The sequence below is a fragment of the Xyrauchen texanus genome, chromosome 13 (assembly GCF_025860055.1).
Source record: "Xyrauchen texanus isolate HMW12.3.18 chromosome 13, RBS_HiC_50CHRs, whole genome shotgun sequence".
In the NCBI taxonomy this organism is placed as follows: domain Eukaryota; kingdom Metazoa; phylum Chordata; class Actinopteri; order Cypriniformes; family Catostomidae; genus Xyrauchen; species Xyrauchen texanus.
Window position 1 is genome coordinate 43,814,551 of NC_068288.1, and position 13,376 is coordinate 43,827,926.

Genomic DNA, 13,376 nt, shown 5'->3' on the forward strand with positions numbered 1-13,376 from the left:
CACTGCAAAAAAATCATTTTCTTGATGAGTGTTTGTGCCTTGTTTTCCAGTAAAAATCTAGTAAAAAAATTATTGTAACGTTTATGCTTAGAACAAGAAAAACTATTTGCCAATGGGTTAAGAAAAAACCTCCATTGGCAAATATTTGTTTCTTGTTTTAAGCATAATCCACACCAAATTGTGTCAGATTTCTCTACAAATGAGACTTAATATTTTATGGCATTTCTTTTCTATCCTAAGTATTTTTTTTTTCCTTCTTTTAAGGATGTTTATATATTTTTTTACCAGAAAATAACGCAAAATATATATATTTTGATACCGACTTTTTGCAGTGTAAAGATCACATATGGGTATCCTTATGCCAAGTCACTATCTGACCATTGTTTACTACAAAAATCGAAGGGTTAGATCTTTATACATGTTTGTTTACAAAGACTTTCTTGGTCATGTGGTCATACACTAGGAGCAACCGTTTCATCACACAGCTCTTAAAATGCATTGTCCAATCTGATGATTTATTACCATTTTAAGGAAGTGTTACTGTACTGTAAGGTCACTGCATGATGTTTTAAGTGGCTGTTGTGTGTTAAATTATTTAGTTTTTGTATCAGTTGCTAACCATGTCCCACTTTGAAGAGAAACTGATGTTGGAGATGTCACCTGGTGGCTGGTGCACATGCTCTTTAGCACTTGGCAAAGGCCAAAAATAAAATAAAATAAGGGGGAATTGCAATGTCAATGGGGCGTTCTGATTAAATAAAGGCTAAATAGATTAATTAAATAAAATATATCTTTAGAATTTGTGAAGTTGGGGTACCGAAACCATACAGCTGGCTTTTTGTCTGACCTTTTATCTTAAGTCTTACCAAATATGACCATTAAAATGATCTTATAATTTTTGCCATTTTCTCTGTTCTGCAGCGCATGGTGAATTCCATTTGTTAGCATCTGTAGCTTCAGTCCTGCTCTGCCAAATCTCCCAGGATGTTGAGTGCCTAAGATGAGATCGCCATGTCTGACGAGACCACGGACAGCTTCTGGGAGGTCAGGCCAAAAATCATATTAATTGCTGTTCCTAAAAAATTATAGAATCAATGATGAATATAAAGTCTTATTTGTATAGACTACCAGAGTTGTACAAATTCAGAATTTTGAATTTGCCTCCTATTTAATTAGTTGAAATAAGGGTTGAAGTTTGAATTTACATGTAATTGGCCACGCCCCACAGGATGATGAATTGGAATGACAGGAAGAGGAATTTACTAAATTGCAATTCTAAGAAATTAAAATGTCACATGACAGAGAAATTGTATTAATCCAACATATTAATCCAAGTTTTGCAACAAAACATGTATAATTATTGCATAATTAGTTTTACCTATTTATACCTTCTGTAATTATTCATGGATGGATGGAATGTTTGATGATGGATGGATGGATGGATGGATGGATGGAATGTTTGATGATGGATGGATGGATGGAATGTTTGATGATGGGTGGATGGATGGATGGAATGTTTGATGATGGATGAATGGATGGATGGAATGTTTGATGATGGATGGATGGATGGAATGTTTGATGATGGGTGGATGGATGGATGGATGGATGGAATGTTTGATGATGGATGAATGGATGGATGGAATGTTTGATGATGGATGGATGGATGGAATGTTTGATGATGGATGGATGGATGGATGGAATGTTTGATGATGGATGGATGGATGGATGGAATGTTTGATGATGGATGGATGGAATGTTTGATGATGGATGGATGGATGGAATGTTTGATGATGGATGGAATGTTTGATGATGGATGGATGGAATGTTTGATGGATGGATGGATGGATGGATGGATGGATGGATGGAATGTTTGATGATGGATGGATGGATGGATGGAATGTTTGATGATGGATGGATGGATGGAATGTTTGATGATGGATGGATGGAATGTTTGATGATGGATGGATGGATGGAATGTTTGATGATGATGGATGGATGGATGGAATGTTTGATGATGGATGGATGGATGGAATGTTTGATGATTAATGGATGGAATGTTTGATGATGGATGGATGGAATGTTTGATGGATGGATGGATGGATGGATGGATGGATGGATGGATGGATGGATGGAATGTTTGATGATGGATGGATGGATGGAATGTTTGATGATGGATGGATGGATGGAATGTTTGATGATGATGGATGGATGGATGGAATGTTTGATGATGGATGGATGGATGGAATGTTTGATGATGGATGGATGGAATGTTTGATGATGGATGGATGGATGGAATGTTTGATGATGATGGATGGATGGATGGAATGTTTGATGATGGATGGATGGATGGAATGTTTGATGATGGATGGATGGATGGAATGTTTGATGATGATGGATGGATGGATGGAATGTTTGATGATGGATGGATGGATGGATGGAATGTTTGATGATGGATGGATGGAATGTTTGATGATGAATGGATGGATGGATGGATGGAATGTTTGATGATGGATGGATGGATGGATGGATGGAATGTTTGATGATGGATGGATGGATGGATGGAATGTTTGATGATGGATGGATGGAATGTTTGATGATGGATGGATGGATGGATGGATGGATGGATGGATGGAACAGTCTGAAGGTCTCCAGGAGGGGGTACAATTATAATTTTGGTCTTGGTTTAATTTTTAAAACCCCTAACCAATGTCTCTAGAATAACAGCTTTGTCTAGCCAATATAATTGGATGTCAGATAATTTGAGGTTTGCCAGTGTGGTATGACTGCTCCTGGCGTGCCACTTGTTATTTTATCTTATTGACTGATTGACTTTTAATACTCTGTCTCATTTGGAAGTCATTCTAAAGCTCAACCATACATTACTTTGATTAGTATGGTTTTAACATAGAGTTCTAAGTCTCACTGTAGTTGATTCACTGGCCATACATTTCAATGCAATGTCCATAAAGACTGTCCATGTTTCTCAGGTTGGCAATTACAAGCGTACAGTAAAGCGAATCGAGGATGGTCATCGGCTCTGCAATGACATGATGAACTGCATACAGGAGCGTGCCAAAATAGAGAAGGCCTACGCACAGCAACTTACTGACTGGTCTAAGAGGTGGAGACAGCTGGTAGAGAGAGGTACTGGAACCACATGATTTATGGGGAAGCAACGGAGAACCCCATTGGAAAGAAAAATCACAAATGAGATCTCTTCAATACCTCTTTCATGCTTCCCATATTTTCCAGAAAAATAGCCTTAATAATCTCACTTTTGTCTCCCCTAAAGTAGCAGAAGAGATCTCAACAATGTCTCAAATTGTGCTCAGATTTTGGCAAGATAACAAATTCTGCATTCAAAAGTGACAGATTTTATAACTGCATTTGTGCACTTCACTGTTAAAAATCCTTAAGATGTGAAGTGACTGTCTGGAAAGCAAATGTTTTCTTTCTTCTCTCAATCTTTCTTTCTAAATAAGCATGTCTTTCTCTCTCTGCTTCTCACTCAATCAGTGTCGTTGTTGTTTATTGGCATGTTGTCTGTCTGGCAGGGCCACAGTACAACTCTCTGGAGAGAGCCTGGTTAGCTGTGATGACGGAGGCAGAAAAGGTAAGCGAGCTGCACCTGGAGGTGAAAAACAGCCTGCTGAACGAAGACTTAGAGAAAGTGAAGACCTGGCAGAAAGAGTCCTACCACAAACAGATGATGGGCGGCTTCAAGGAGACCAAAGAGGCGGAGGAGGGATTCAGAAAAGCCCAGAAACCCTGGGCCAAAAAACTCAAAGAGGTGAGGGGCTGTCACATAGAATGCCTTTTTTGTTCAATCTGTGTTTGATCGTTTTCCTATGTAAACATGCACTAGATGGATGTCTTTGAACATTGTGTCACGTCTCGCTGTTTTTCTCATTTTTTTAGACTGTGTGTGTCAAGAACTTGAACTTTGAAAAACGTGTCTCGAGACACCTGCTTTTTTTTCCCAATTCGTTGCGCTGCATCTAGCTTTTTGTGAACAGCCCCTTCATTTGTGACACATTTCCACTAAAAGCCTCTCAAAACATTTTCTTAAAGGTGCAAACGTTTTAAACATGAATAGTATGAGAAACGTCTTTAAAATGATGTACAGTCACATGAGATCCTGGCCAAGAACCGCTCACGTAGACACAAAGAAATTATTTAACCGACTTTGCTTTGTTTTTACGTGCCTAACTGTTTAGCTTACTGTGTTCGACAAAAACCTGACAGGAAAATGTCTTGGAATTGTAGTTGGAAACAGCAAAGAAAACATACCATATGGCCTGCAAGGAAGAGAAAATAGCATCTACAAGAGAAGCCAACAGTAAAGCAGAGGCATCAGTGACATCTGACCAACAGAAGAAGCTCCAGGAGAAGGTGGACAAATGCAAAAACGACGTTCAGAAGGTCAGCCAAGAAAATCCATCCTGCTATTTATTTTGAATAATAATTCTTATAAATGTGTTAAATCAAGCTTTTATTTGCAATAACTATTGTATTTTTAAACAATTATTTCATTTAAATATACAAATAAAAATAATGATTTTAATTCAAATAATTATTAATAGATTAATACATAATGTATACATTTAAATAATAATTGAATTGTGTGCAAATAATAAATAATTGTAAATATTTACTTACACCCATAAAGTATTTGGACACTAAAGCCACACTTTGAAATATATAAATTCCAAATACATGTAATTAAATAAAAAATTGTAATTGACGTGTACATATGTGTGCGTTTCTTCTCTAATGATTAGGTGGGCTTTAGCCTTTTTTTTTTTTTTTTTTAAGCAGGTTAACCTTTTTGTGCACCAAAAAAAATTACAAATTAAATATATATATATATACACTCACCTAAAGGATTATTAGGAACACCTGTTCAATTTCTCATTAATGCAATTATCTAATCAACCAATCACATGGCAGTTGCTTCAATGCATTTAGGGGTGTGGTCCTGGTCAAGACAATCTCCTGAACTCCAAACTGAATGTCAGAATGGGAAAGAAAGGTGATTTAAGCCATTTTGAGCATGGCATGGTTGTTGGTGCCAGACGGGCCGGTCTGAGTATTTCACAATCTGCTCAGTTACTGGGATTTTCCCACACAACCATTTCTAGGGTTTACAAAGAATGGTGTGAAAAGGGAAAAACATCCAGTATGCGGCAACTTTGCCTGAAATAACCACTCGTTACAACCGAGGTATGCAGCAAAGCATTTGTGAAGCCACAACATGCACAACCTTGAGGCGGATGGGCTACAACAGCAGAAGACCCCACCGGGTACCACTCATCTCCACTACAAATAGGAAAAAGAGGCTACAATTTGCAAGAGCTCACCAAAATTGGACAGTTGAAGACTGGAAAAATGTTGCCTGGTCTGATGAGTCTCGATTTCTGTTGAGACATTCAGATGGTAGAGTCAGAATTTGGCGTAAACAGAATGAGAACATGGATCCATCATGCCTTGTTACCACTGTGCAGGCTGGTGGTGGTGGTGTAATGGTGTGGGGATGTTTTCTTGGCACACTTTAGGCCCCTTAGTGCCAATTGGGCATCGTTTAGATGCCACGGCCTTCCTGAGCATTGTTTCTGACCATGTCCATCCCTTTATGGCCACCATGTACCCATCCTCTGATGGCTACTTCCAGCAGGATAATGCACCATGTCACAAAGCTCGAATCATTTCAAATTGGTCTCTTGAACATGACAATGAGTTCACTGTATTAAAATGGCCCCCACAGTCACCAGATCTCAACCCAATAGAGCATCTTTGGGATGTGGTGGAACGGGAGCTTCGTGCCCTGGATGTGCATCCCACAAATCTCCATCAACTGCAAGATGCTATCCTATCAATATGGGCCAACATTTCTAAAGAATGCTTTCAGCACCTTGTTGAATCAATGCCACGTAGAATTAAGGCAGTTCTGAAGGTGAAAGGGGGTCAAACACAGTATTAGTATGGTGTTCCTAATAATCCTTTAGGTGAGTGTGTAAACTCTCTACACCTCTCTACATCTATATATATATTTATTTATTTTTTTTATTAAAGTTGCTCACTGAAATATCATCAAGACTTTTCATCTACTATTCATTAAACCAGCTAGTTCAAATCCCCAGAGCTTTCTTTCATAATGCCGCTCTACCTCTGGAGCACTTAATTTGAAGGAACTCAAATATTTTCAATAAATGGCCCTCTAACACACTGTACAGGCAATTCATCAGCCTTTATAAGCTCCATTATAAGCACTTAACATAGAGTCCCAGTGGAATGAGCTGTGCCAGATCTTAATGGGAACATTGGGCTTGGACCAGCCACGGTGGAACAATGGAAAAGATGGACATTTGAGTTATGACTGTAGTTATCTGTAATGTAGCTGTAAAACGATCCCATATGACCCATAAAACCATCCTATATGATTATATTATTCAATTAGTTTGTGTTTGGGAAGAGAAAAAAAATAAGTGTTTGTAAGTTATTAATTAAGGGCTGAATTTGTGAATCTCGTGAAAATGTCCAAATAACTTTTTACCACAATATACTTATATACAAGTTATTTATATATATATATATATATATATATATTTGCATGAAAATTGCATCCTATTTGAAGATCATCAAGATATTTTATTATGCATTATAAAAATATTTTCATGTTAGTTAAGCACATTTCTCCCCAAATTTCTCATTTCCCTTTTTCTTTCATTCATATTTAATTTAAGTTCTAGTTTGCATTAAAAATATCTCTGACCCTTAGAAACACACAGGACATTTATATAAATATCCTCTGTTTTGATTGGCCAACCTCTCCAGATGTTTATTGGTGTGTTTATTGGATTAGTGGTGGCGAACCACATAACTAGTCATCAGAAGGTCGCTGGTTCAATCCCCACAGCCACCACCATTGTGTCCTTGAGCAAGGCACTTAACTCCAGGTTGCTCCGGGGGGATTGTCCCTGTAATAAGTGCACTGTAAGTCGCTTTGGATAAAAGCGTCTGCCAAATGTATAAATGTAAATGTTATTTACAAATGATCACATATTTAAAGCTACAGGTCACTTTAGATGGTGTGTTTGGTGTTACAGGCCAAAGAGAAATACGAGAAGAGCCTGGATGAGCTGAGTAAGTGCACGCCGCAGTACATGGAGAACATGGAGACGGTGTTTGATCTGTGCCAGCAGTTTGAGGAAAAGAGGTTGAACTTCCTCAGGGAGATGCTTCTGGATCTCAAACGACACCTCCACCTCGCCGAGAGCCAAAGGTCAGCTGCGAAGCACACATTTGGTCTTCAGTGTAGTATACTGAATAGCAGCCTCAATTGGAGTAGAAGCTGTGATTGTTTGGAGCTTCCTAAATGAGCACACTGCATTCATAATCTACACTTCTGAAACTCTACCCACAGCTATGCCATGGTTTACAGAGAACTGGAGCACACCATCAGCTCAGCCAGCGCTCAAGAAGACCTCAAGTGGTTTAGCAATGCCCACGGATCTGGCATGCACATGAGCTGGCCACGGTTTGAGGTAAAGGACTATCAGTAGGAAGCTCCAAATCGTTTTAGGGAGTTGGTTTGTTCAAAGAGTTCATGTAAATGAACTCGTTCACATGAATGATTCATTAATTCACTTGATCCCGCATGCAGCATTAAAGGGACTTTGCCAGAAGTCACGGTCTTCTTTTTTTTAAGATCACTACCACTATATATCACCCTGGTTATAAAAACATATGGTGTTTTTTTGTTTTATTAGTTTAAAGGAATATTCCGGGTTCAACACAAGTTAAGCTCAATCGACAGCATTTGCGACATAATATTATCACAAAATAATATTGACTCCTCCTTTTCTTTACAAGATGCTAAAATCTGGGTCACACTGAGGCACTTTCAATGGAAGTGAATGGGGGCCATATTTTACGTAAAAATACTCACTGTTTCAAAAGTATAGCCACAAGACGTAAACAATATGCACGTAAACATGATTTTAGTGTGATAAAATCACTTAGAAACCTTTTCTGTGTAAAGTCATAGGCAAGTTTACAACTTCGTTACCATGACGATGTAGTCAACAAACACTAAACCCCTAAAATGACTGTAAAAATGACAATGTGTTTGGGCATTATGATGTGCATCTGGTCTAATACTTCATTGTGTGTGTGCGCATATTTGCATTGCTTTAACCCCTTTTTGTAAGTCCCGCCTTCTCGCTCACCAATTGGTCGATTACAAGAGGCTTGCAGCAACTTTTGTCCAAATTCCTGCCTGTCAATCTATCCGTGAACGCATGAAGTGCTGTTGTGTTCGGCATCAAACAGTTGCTTGACAGCAGCAGCAAATGACAGCTGAGTGGAAACAATGCCCAAACGAAAGTGCAAATTTACAAAAGATTTGCACAATATTCCCATGCATTCGTCCAGGTCGAGATCTGTAGGATGTATGACATGTAAAACTGGCACTTATGTGTCAGTTGCTAATAAAGGTGCAAGTGATTTAGAAGTACACATTAGCTCTGCGAAGCATAAAGGGTCAGCAAAAGGTGAAAGTTCATCTGGAAAATGAACTGGCCACTTTTTGCGACCAGGTAAAATTGTAACACATTGCTTCATTTTCCATTCATAATAATATTAATAGTAAATTAAGGTACACTCATGGCATCAAATATTTTATTTTAGTACATCGACATTCAAAATTATGTTGGAAATTTTTATTTATTTATATATATATTTATGTTATACTAATAGAGTGTCTTTTTCACTGTATTAAAGTTTGCATTCATAGTAACACTGTTTTGAACCCTATCACCCCCCCCCAAAAAAAAGAGTGTCCAAAATGAACATCTGATACCATCATTGTGCCGATACCTCTTTGTGAAAGACAGACTATTGGCTTCCATTGTTATTTAACAGTTATCTTATATTTATTATGAATTCATTTCTGACTATGAATCAGGAGTTCAATCCAGATCTGAGTCACTCCATCAGTAAGAAAGAGAAACTGAAGAAGAATCATGATGGAGTGACTTTAACTCAAGTCACACACGGTGGAGATCAGGGCACACTACACACTGGAGACCGGGGCAGGTACAGACCTTTATTCCCTTATTTACAACATATTTCGAGCTTTTTAGCCCTTTATGTATTGCTTTGGACATATAGCATCGACCGTTACCCAATTGAAATGAATTGTTGTTTTGGTAGAGAATAGAAGCCTTTATTTTGGTCACACATTATACATACATGTTTGCGTATATACAGTGAAATGTATTTGTTTTCACATATCCCAGCTTAGCTGGGGTCAGAGTGCAGGGTCAGCCATGATACGGCACCCCTGGAGCAGATAGGGTCAAGGGCCTTGCTCAAGGGCCCAACAGTGGCATCTTGGCGGTGCTGGGGCTTGAACCCCCGACCTTCTGGTCAGTAACCCAGAGCCTCAACCGCTGAGCCCACATGACATTCTTCTGGCAGATGTTAAGCAGAATGACTCGGTCACCATTCACTTTAATTTTATGGAAAAACATGTAATGAAACAAGTGAATGGTGACTGAGGCTGTCATTCTGCGTAACATTGCCTGAAGAAAGTCACATGAGGTTTGGAACAACATGAGGGTGATGACAGAATTTTCATTTTGGGGTGAGCTATTCCTTTAAGGACTACAGTCAGTAGTATCCTGTTCTTTTAACCTGATCGTCTTGTATCTGTGTTCTCTTCAGCGTGAGCAGTTATGAGAAGAACCAGCAATATTCTGCAGAATGGTCTGATGACGAGCAACCACCTGCTGCCCAACCAACCAGCAAAACGAACGGTGCTGCAAATCGATTCGATGAGGAAAGTAAAGGGGTGCGAGTGAGAGCGCTGTACGACTATGATGGCCAAGAACAAGATGAGCTCACCTTTAAAGCAGGTGAGTCTAAAGCCAAAACACTTGGAGTTTTTAGACCCTAATCCATTACTGCTTGTCTCCTTTCACAGTGTTTACCCTCTAATGTGCTGGCTACATGATAGCAGTATAAATAATAGAGCTACTGGCTGGGTTTGACTATCCTGATTACTTAAAGATCAACACATATAAACAGGAGAAGATATTGTGTGAGAGAGAACAATTAACTATCAAATCTATTTCTTGAAAACATTTTTCTAAACATTTTCATTTTCATTTGTGGGAACGTTGCAATATCTAGCTTTTATAAATTTGTGTAGAGTGATATTTAAAGACACATCACTCACCCTAATGCCATCCCGGATGCGTTTGACTTTCTTTCTTCTGCAGAACACAAATGAAGATTTTCAGAAGAATATTTCAGCTCTGTAGGTCCATACAATGCAAGTGAATGGTGACCAGAACTTCGAAGTCCCAAAAGGCAGCATAAAAGTAATCCATAAGACTCCAGTGGTTAAATGCATATCTTCTGAAGCGCTATCATAAGTGTGGGTGAGAAACAGATCAATACTGAAGTCCTTTTTTAACTTTAAATCTCCTCCCTGCCCAGTAGGTGCGATATGCATGAAGAATGCAAATTACCAAAAACAAAAGAAGTTAAATTAAAAGTGGAGATTTATAGAAAGAGGACTTAAATATTGATCTGTTTCTCACTCACACCTATCATATTGCTTCTGAAGACATGGATTAAACCACTGGAGTCTTATGGAATACTTTTATGCTGCCTTTATGTGCTTTTTGGGGCTTCAAAGTTCTTGCACACCATTCACTTGCATTGTATGGAGATATTCTTCTAAAAATCTTTATCTGTCTTCAGCTGAAGAAATAAAGTCATACACTGAGTAAACGATGAGAGAATTTTCATTTTTGTGTGAACTATCCCTTTAAATATTTATATTTAACCTGAATATTCCATAAATTTTTATGGACATCTGTGACATGGATCCAACAGTAGGAATTAAATATTGTATTTTAATATGTATTTTACATATATTAATGTTAAACAAAATAAAATAAAAAAATGAAATGTTATATTAAGAGAGCTTTGATCAAACTCTATTAACATAAGGACTTTCTGTTAACAATAAGATAGTATAATAAGTTAGTTTCGTTACTAACATTTACACAACGTTTGCATAATGTAATCCAAGATTTCCAGAACATTTCCTGTTTGGTGGGAAGAACTGTCTTTAGAGGCTGATCCAAGATCAGTGTTACATCATCTCAATAGCATGTTTTTGCTGTATTTGTTAAATAAAAGTAGTTCTGAGTCAGTATGTAGCCAATTCCTTGAAATATATGATCTTTATATTTTTACAGGAGTTGAACTCACCAAACTGGAAGACGAGGACGAGCAGGGTTGGTGTAAAGGGCGTTTGAATAATGGTCAGGTGGGCTTGTACCCGGCTAACTACGTTGAGCCCATTTAGTTGCCTTCTGCGTTGGACAGCCTTTCGTGATGGAAGTAGGCCTTAAAGACTTTTTTCCCACACTGCTTGAATCTGAGATTTTAGCACAACATTTTCGTTGCCTGACTGACTTGCTTCAAGCTGTATTTCCTTAAATCTACAACAAGAAATCTACAGTACCCAAAACACATAATTTCCCTCTTACCCCAGCAAGGGAACAGTTCTGTACGTCCATGTAGCCATGTTCAGTATGAATTACTGTGCTTACAATAGTAATGTCATGAGTCAAGACGTCCATGAAGCGTAGCATAGCCAATATGAGCTATGCAATGTGTATATTAGACTTTTATTTTGAAGTGCAATTTTCAATGCTAAACCTACTAGTGGCCCTTTTTCCCAAGTATAGGGCTCTGCAGAACATTAATGGGTTTTTTCAAATCTGTGGGCATTTTCAAACCGGGATGGGTGTTTCTAAGCATTCATAACAAATGTTTTTATGTTATGCCTCGATACAAATGTAAATGAAATGCACTATACCATTTTAAAATCAGTTTTAACAAAATGTAAAGTCTTTTTTCAAGCCTTCTCCCAGGCTTGTATTTTTTAATATCCCTTGTCATAAAATCCTAAAGGAATGTTAATGGAATTTCTATCATAATTTGAAAGGGGATTAAATAAGAGTCCCTTCATTTTGACTAAGGAATTAGTTATGATTTTAGGACCATTGAACTGTGGATCAAAGTGATATCTGGACACATGTAAAGATATTTAAAAGTGTGTTCAAATGCATTTGAATCCTTCTTTGCCTTTTGGTCTGTTATAAGATTGGGAATGTCTTTTAACATGCAACCCAGAACGGATTCAATTTGCAATGTGCTGACTGTAGTGTGACAGTCAGGTGTTATGCATTGTGTCATTATGAACTGTTTATACGGCATGTTTAGAACAGACTGATGTGTTCGACTCTTCATGTCATTGTAGTAAATGTTCCATTCAAGTTCACAATAAAACAGATAAAACTGAGACAAGTGTTGGATGTTGACAATGCAAAGCTTGGAGTCACCACTAGAGGTCAGCATTGCAGAAGTCTGTTGCAGGTAGTTGACCACATGATGCAGTGACAGATGGTGTGATATGCAAAAAAATGTCTTTCTCTTTTAGTGATATTTTTGCCATTGTTTGCCTTTAGTATAAGGAAACTGGTGTGGGAGACAGATAACTACACACACAATTTAATTTTGTTAAAGATCACTTAATTCAATTTAACCCTTGTGCGACCTTCAGAATATTTTTGTCTTTTTCATTTGAGTTTTTTGTATTAATGCCAACGGCATACATTTTGCCAAAGGTGTGTATTTGGGGTGGAGTTTTGATATTTTAACCTCTAATACATAAAATACATCTATAATAAACTGTGTACATAAAATAGTGACACTCAGGACCTTCAGGACAAAAATGTCCCCATTGAAACCCATTAAAACTGTAATATTTGATCCCAGTGCCATTAAAGCATAAAATCACAAATGTTATGATGTGCTTTCATTTCGGAGCCCTGGCTACAAAATTAAAAAAAATATCTATTTTCCACCAGATGGTGCCATTTTTCTCTTGTTTAGCCTATGGAGCAAATACATGCTTTTTTCCCTTTTTTCTGTTTGCTGTATTATAGATCACTGCAGGCCAATTGAATAAATGATGCATCTTAAATTGTGTGGGTGTGTTGGTATGGATGTCAGAGTGTGTGTGTGTGTGTGTGTGTGTGTGTGTGTGCGTGCGTGCCTAAAAAACAACAGTGGCATTATGTAAACAAACTGGCATTTAAAGGGTTAAAATAATGAAAATGAATAGTTGGTAGTTATGATCAGGATAGATGTTGGTTAAAAAATTTGTGAAAGTGGAAAATAATATTAATATATAATATTTTTATGGCAGTTTTTGATGTCCTGTGTGTGTGTGTGTTTTTTTTTAAATCTGACACTGCACAAAAAATAATAATGCATCAAAATCAATGGTG

General features: G+C 37.7%; 1 protein-coding gene across 1 annotated transcript in view; it reads left to right on the forward strand.

Moving 5' to 3' along the window:
* LOC127654430 (protein kinase C and casein kinase substrate in neurons protein 1) overlaps positions 1 to 12,788 on the forward strand; it is a 29,923-nt gene extending 17,135 nt beyond the window's left edge. Inside the window, exons 2-10 of the mRNA XM_052141623.1 lie at positions 922 to 1,044; positions 2,988 to 3,144; positions 3,555 to 3,790; positions 4,267 to 4,422; positions 7,107 to 7,282; positions 7,424 to 7,544; positions 8,966 to 9,096; positions 9,727 to 9,917; positions 11,274 to 12,788. Coding sequence (XP_051997583.1) covers positions 1,012 to 1,044; positions 2,988 to 3,144; positions 3,555 to 3,790; positions 4,267 to 4,422; positions 7,107 to 7,282; positions 7,424 to 7,544; positions 8,966 to 9,096; positions 9,727 to 9,917; positions 11,274 to 11,383 — 1,311 coding nt within the window. The 5' untranslated portion in view covers positions 922 to 1,011 and the 3' untranslated portion in view covers positions 11,384 to 12,788. The remainder of the gene's footprint in view (positions 1 to 921; positions 1,045 to 2,987; positions 3,145 to 3,554; positions 3,791 to 4,266; positions 4,423 to 7,106; positions 7,283 to 7,423; positions 7,545 to 8,965; positions 9,097 to 9,726; positions 9,918 to 11,273) is intronic.
* The last annotated feature ends 588 nt before the right edge of the window (positions 12,789 to 13,376 follow it).